Source organism: Gadus morhua, chromosome 6 (assembly GCF_902167405.1).
Source record: "Gadus morhua chromosome 6, gadMor3.0, whole genome shotgun sequence".
NCBI lineage: Eukaryota > Metazoa > Chordata > Actinopteri > Gadiformes > Gadidae > Gadus > Gadus morhua.
In genome coordinates, this window is record NC_044053.1 from 7,236,387 (window position 1) to 7,243,485 (window position 7,099).

General features: G+C 44.1%; 1 protein-coding gene across 2 annotated transcripts in view; it reads left to right on the forward strand.

Annotated features, from left to right (window-relative positions):
- Positions 1–4,763: 4,763 nt before the first annotated feature.
- The window catches only part of kremen1 (kringle containing transmembrane protein 1), a 54,332-nt gene continuing 51,996 nt past the window's right edge, over positions 4,764–7,099 (forward strand). The window contains exon 1 of one of the 2 annotated variants that reach the window (XM_030359689.1): positions 4,764–5,125. In XM_030359689.1, coding sequence (XP_030215549.1) covers positions 5,047–5,125 — 79 coding nt within the window. In that variant the 5' untranslated portion in view covers positions 4,764–5,046. The remainder of the gene's footprint in view (positions 5,126–7,099) is intronic. The other variant, XM_030359690.1, reaches the window with a different exon arrangement.

Consider the following 7,099-nt stretch of genomic DNA (forward strand, 5'->3'; position numbering starts at 1 on the left):
TTTCTCGTCAAATCTTTAGGCTTTGCACATGGCGGATCGCGGTTCCGCACCGAGAAGACACTGCATTCCACCACAACGACAAAATCAAAGGGCATTGATCAGAGGCTGTTTGTGGTGATGTGAAATTTGACATGGAAACAGGGAGGTAAACTGTAAATGGAGATCTGTCCTCAACAAACCCAACAGAGACCCCCCCCCCCCCTTGGTTATGCTCAAAAGGACCGTTTGAATCAACTGGATTTGATGAAGTCAACTTTTTCCACATTGCTTAGAGGAACCCGATTGCACAATTCTCAGTGTAGAAAGTATAAAACCACTTGTATTATAACAAATTATATTTTTTGTGTGCATGTGTATCTCAAAGTGTTGAACAAAAAATGCATTCTAGGGATGCGGGGTCAAAGGTGAAGTGTGCCTAGCCAACCATATTCATACCGTCGTCATTCAGCTCTGTGCTCATTCCAGGACTTCAAAGTACATATTTGTCAGAGATAAAAGAAAAACAAACGATGGTTGGTTCAAAGCAGGAATTTTTCAAAGTTACGTATTTGTAGGAAATTTGACATTGCTCTCTCTGGCAATGTTTTGCTGTTAGACTTTGTTGAGTTAATATAGCAATGTATTTGTTGGTATTTGGTAGTGATATTGATGTGTCTTATAGCGTGTTCATCAAGGGGTCTTATAACTGTCCTTATCCACTTCTATTAGCATTTCATCATTTGTTGAATCCGATACAAAAAACACTCCCACACTTCACCAGCAGCTGCCAAATATACACGGTCACTCACAACAACACAAAACAAACTTAAGTTTACAAGGACCCCGATGCTATGATTTACGAGGACACAGATGCTTCGGTTTACAAGGACATCCGTGTTTTGGTTTCAGATTTGTTTTGGAAACTACGCGACTTATAAACGTAGGAATGTTTTTGAAGTATGCGCAGAGAGAAGAGAGTCTGGTTACTACTGCCTATTACGCTACACTCAGACCAGGTGCAAAATGATTGATGGCTGCTATCCATCAGGCCGGGGTAATGGGCTGGTCCCCTTGATGATGTCATGTCCCCCCCCCCCCCCCCCCCCCCCCCCCACTCCACTGTCCTCCCAGTCCGCAGGGCGAACTCCAGGCTGATGCTTGCTTTCCTTTATTTCTTCTCCTGACTGATTCTTTACTTTGAAATGAAAACGTAATCTCCTCCAAGTTGAGACCAGCAGCCGGTGAAAATATGCGTGCTCCTCAGATCTAAATCGATAAAGATGATTTAGAAACGATGCACCCGTATGGGTCTTCTAATCTATTCCCCCATTCCCTTCTCTTCCTTCATCTCTTGCCCTTTTTTCCCCCCTCTTCTTTGGCTACTCCTTCTTCTCCCCACTTTGTTGTTGTGTACGTGTGCATGTGTGTGTGTGTGTGTGTGTGTGTGTGTGTGTGTGTGTGTGTGTGTGTGTGTGTGTGTGTGTGTGTGTGTGTGTGTGTGTGTGTGTGTGTGTGCTCTAACAGGCAGCAGTGCAGTGTTTTAACAAGCCTATGCTTCAGAGGGTGTAACCCTCACTAGCTCTAATTAAAGACCCGGGACGCAGAGTAAGTTAGATGACTGTTCCCTGCGTTAGAAGAGGTCGGCTGTGTGTGTGTGTGTGTGTGTGTGTGTGTGTGTGTGTGTGTGTGTGTGGGGGGGGGGGGGGGGGGGGGGGGAAGGAAGAGGGGTGGGGGGTGTAATGTCCCCTGGTTATATGCAGGTGGCTGGATGTAAACTTCTGCTTTTATCTTCACTTTGAAACAGGGGCAGTGGGCCTGCCCCTGGTGCTATTAAGAAGAGGAGGGAGTGATAGGTGTGTGTGTGTGTGTGTGTGTGTGTGTGTGTGCGTGTGCGTGTGTGTGTGTGCGTGTGCGTGTGTGTCTGTGTGTTTGTGTGTGTGTGTGTGTGTGTGTCTGTGTCTGTGTGTGTGTGCGTGTTTGAGTGTGTGTGTGTGTGTGTGTGTGTGTGTGTGCGTGTGTGTGTGTGTCTGTGTGTTTGTGTGTGTGTGTGTGTTTGTGTGTGTGTGTGTGTTTGTGTGTGTCTGTGTGTGTGTGCGTCGTTGAGTGTGTGTGTGTTTGTGTGTCTGTGTGTGTGCGTGTTTGAGTGTGTGTGTGTGTGTGCGTCGTTGAGTGTGTGTGTGTGTGTCTGTCTGTGTGTGTGTTTGTGAGAATGCGTGCGTGTGTGGCCGTCGATGTGCATGCACATTGTGTAACTGTTGGCAAACATTACGAGTCGGGCTGGAAGCAGATCGCAAAAGATATCTACCAGGGGACAGAGTGACACGATAATGAGCCTTCAACCACTAATGATGAGGATCATTCAGACGCTAGTGGTGGCACTGTGTGTGTGTAGTATGTGTGCGTTTGTTGGTGAGTAATGATTCAAACTACAGACAACAATCAGAGGCTGTTGGATGAGTACTTAACCTCACTCACCTTTATAAGACACTGGTGGGTTTGCATTTTTTGGGGGTATGAGTGAACGCATGTTTGCATGGCTGTAGGTGCATTGCTGTATGTGTTCCTGTTTTGTGTTAGTATGTGTGTGTGTGTGTGTGTGTGTGTATGTTATGTCTGGTGGTATGTTTTGTGTTTGTGTGTGTGGCTTTGTGTGTTTTTTACATGGCTGTGTGTGTGTCTGTTTCTGTTTGTATGTGTGTGTGATTATGTGTGTGTTTTAGTGTGCGTGTGGCTTCGTGTGTGTGCATGGTTGCGTGTGTGTGTTTTTTGGGTGTCGTTGTATGTCTCCGGTGCATGTCTGCCCCTGAACGTACGTCCTTGTGACGAGTGAGTGTGTTAACCAATGTCATAAGCTTTGTGGTGACAGAGATTTATTTTGCCCGTGAATAGCATAATCCCAACAGCAACAGAGTCCCACTGGCGGCTCATTGAAGTCATGTGGACATACAACGCATGCTGTATTTAATCACTTAGCAGATGAAACAGAGATTAACGATACTGACTCTAGCCTACTGACAATACCTGAGGGCCTTTTATTCATAGAAAGCATATTTAGAAACGCTTCCCTGAATTCACTTCAAATCTGAATGTAAGATAAGATGTTCCGATTATATGAGAACATTAGAAAATGATTTCCTTTGCTGTCGGTACAAGAGATACGCAACACCAAACGGCCATTCATTTACCAATCTTATCGACTCAGATGTTTATTCATTGACGGCGCACAACATAAATAGTGCACGTTAACTTGTAACAAGTTGAAACTTTGACTTTTCCTAATCCCATCCAACAAATTCGGGAAAAATACAAAGTGTTTTACCTTTTGTCACAGTTTGCGGGAGAAAATCACAGAATTCGCTGCCATTCTGAACTCATTGTCATTACAGTATGCATGCCTGCTGATTGGGAATTTCGCTCAGCGATGTAGAGACACGTCTTAAATTAGATCAGTTACAACTCGTTGGTGTGTTCCAGGCACCAGACCTGCCTCAATAGGGGCAAAAAACAACTGAAACATCTAGGGGGCTAGGGGATTCACGGGCCATATTCGCCTAGCGGCCATGTTGGCTCCATCTTGGTTCTAAAGGCTAGCTGATAGGGGCTATAGAGGTAAATAAGGCCCATTAGGGGCAATATAGGGCTACCGAACAAAAGGTTCTGGGTTCAATCTTCAATGTCTCCACGTAGTCGCCCTTTCAAGGTTAAATGTGCACAGTCACTTCTAAAACAAAAAAGGAAAAGAGTTTGTTCCACAATGTTTTCTGTAATCTAATATGGAAGCCAACCTTGCTTACCAGCCTTGAAGCCAAATGTGTAAGTGAAAAGGGGTAAATGTCAAAGACAACAACCATAAAAGTAATCCCAGTAGACCACAAGGAATGTAGTCAGGCAGCATTAATGAATACGCACACGCACACGCACACGCACAGACACACACACACACACACGCACGCACGCACGCACACACGCTGGCACGCAGCGCACACACAAAGCCTATTAACTAGCCTATTAAATGCTGGCCAGTTGTTTGTTATTTTAAACCATCCGTTTAAAAATGGAATCAATTTATTATGCTGCAGAGAATACCCATTTTTCCCGAGGAGTGCATGTCGGTGTCCACGAAGTCACACTGTTACATTTCTGAAAAGGGCACACACACGTCATGCCAGATAACTTTTCCAGGGTGTCCCTTCTAAAAGAAACCCACTAGTTTTCTGAAAAACACAAGTCGTTTGGACCGGTGAGATCATAATGACTTTGGTTAGTACGGTGAAGTGATTTATGATGTCGCAATAACAACACACGAGGGCGCTGTTTTGCGCTTAACATCCTATCGTAGTTGCCGTTGGGATGCACTGAAATATTAATAACACCTGTTTGATGATGATTAGGCATTTCAGTTAAATAAGTAGACGTACATATTATGAAGGGGTGATGTATGGGAATTGGATTCCTACTTATCTTTATGTAGAATGTAATTGTATTCGTGCGGAGATGCAGTAATATGTAGGCGCATGGCTCACTCTATTAACATGTCTTTGAAACATTAACGTGACACCCGTCAAATCCACAACGAGTTTTGCATTTTTTGTACGTAAACCCGATAGCCTTTATCTTTATTTTTCTCTTTCGGGAAAATGAACTTCCTAATTGAAGTTTTTAGAGGTGTTCATATAGCCTATCGAACTAAAAACTTTTATTTTTTAATAATATTTTTATGAGGCGGGCTCCTACGTTTCGCTCGCGTCCCCACCCCTCCTCTCTCTTGTTGCTGAGCTGCTGCAGGTTGAATCCATTGCCCCGATTTCCTGTCACATGGTTGGAAATAGGATCCCTCCTCTATACTATCTCTCCCTAATGTCAGTGTGTAGTGGTTATGTAGTGGAGAGGGACCTGCCTTGAACTTTGGGGACTTTTAACCAGCGGCCAATGAGTTGCACCTCCACAAACCGAGACAGCGCATCAGTGCGTGAGACTCCGCTCACCTGAGACCAAATCCAGCAGCGATCGAACAACAAGTCGTCCCATAAATCCAGCTCTCATCTCGTCTTTATTAAGTGTTTTGCGATGGATTCTTTCACAATAACTGCAGCCATTCTCCTCGCTGGGTTTATTTCCTCGGCGGCTTTGAGACACTTCGAAACCGGTGAGTGTTGTTGAACTTTTCTTACTTCTTATGTTTCCTACTTTGTGCAGATTGCATCGCTCTGTGGTTCCCAGCTGCGCTCTCTTGTCTTTTCCAGTTGAGCGTCTGCGAAACCAACAGATACAGGTTTGATCTGTTCGCAACTTCAATGAGACATCCAATGTGTGCTGTTATTATTATTATTCAAATTACAGCATTTAACACTGACGGAGCGACATCCACATCCTTAAACCTATTATGATATCGGATTTAAAGTAGGCTGTTTTATAAATGTTCTTCAGGGATTCCTTATGCACTTCAACAAATGTGTAAGAACTGTCATGCTCGTTGTATCTATGTTATTGTAATGTTACCTACAATAACACATTTACAAGGCATTATTTAGGATTATTACATTACATGGGCTCTTAATCCTTGCGGACATTTGTTTTGTAATCTAGTTCCAACTCAGCTGCCAAACGGTCGATTCGGGGAATTATGACACGGGGCAACACTGCCAGGATATCTCCCATTTGTTTACTTCATCATCCTCTGTATCTTGTCTATACCAATGATTTCGCCCATGAAGTCGATCTAAAAGCTGGAGTAGAATTTGATCCACAATAACACGAATATTATCTGAATGGCCTCCAGAACTTCAACGTTCAATCATGTACCCAGTATTTTCCAGCCGCCCCCCCCCCCAAAAAAAAACCCCAAAACTTTTAGAGTTTAAATCTTTAATAATGATGACCACCACACAAACCACACTTCTCCTGCTGTGTTTCATATATAAACGGCAAATCCTCTTGCTTCCTTTTTAATTTTTTTCTATCTCTTAATTATAGCCTTGGATTACAAATGAGAGGGTCGGCCATCTGGGCGAGTGTGTAACTACTCCCATGTGTACCTATGTATTAACAAAGTATTTAAAGCTATGGCATTCCCCCGCTCGCTGGCGGGCAATGAAAGGCAAAGCTCTAGATCAGACTTTTAAGTCAACAGTGTCATAAAATAAAAATAATAATTTAATCCAAATCAAAAAGAACAACATCTCTTCATGAGGATACTAACAACAACAAGACAAACTGAAACAAGCGTTTCGGTTGGTGAACGATTTAAATAGAAGCAATTAATAGCTTTGATTTTTCTCCTCAGGTAAACTCATTTAAAATGTATAGCAAATTGTCAATTCAAGGTTTAATTCCGGAGGACATTGCATGAACTGTTAGTGATGTGAATCCACCTCTGTCCTGCTCTGTCACAGACAAGACCAGACGAAGGTTTGAGACACAGAGAGGAGCTGATAGTTACTTTTAAAACCCTGCTTCCCTAAAGATGCTCGGATACCGCCTCTGCCTAATGCTGTCAGCGCTGCCGTGATCAAGTGTCTAACTCAGTTATGTTTGAGTGTTTTCACTTAAATGATCTTCCTCGGCGCTCTGGGTCTATAAGGCCTGCCGGCTCATAGTCTAACAGCTGCACACTTCAGCATGCACCAAAGGCCGCTTCCCTCCCATACCATAGGATCACCTAGTATGCACTTAAACATCTTTGACCTGAATGCATGACGGCGGAAATAGCTATGGCAGGTAGGAGTTTTGAGGCGAGTAGCCTCTGGGTATTAATAGCATAGGCCGCCTCTCTTCCCTATAGAACACACGCCACAGTCCACGCCAACAGTCAGACCAAGCAACAAGCGCTTGTCCTTCTTATCGGAGACGTTTCTTGATTGTGTCTCTGCTGCTGCTGTGGACAAGTGGGCTTCATTAGAATCACTCCGCCAAGCTGAAGAGAGGCGTTGTACTGTGTGCGGCCCCTTGTCCTTTCTGTATTCCTACGCAGGGGCACTCCTTATCTGAGATATCCCGCCTTTTCCTTCTCTGAAAAACGAGTCTTGAGAACAAGCCCATTCATGGACTGTCCGTCGCGTCAAGCTGGACAGCAGTTTGTGAGTCACTGCTGATAAGTCACACAGTAGCCCCGGCGAGTGCG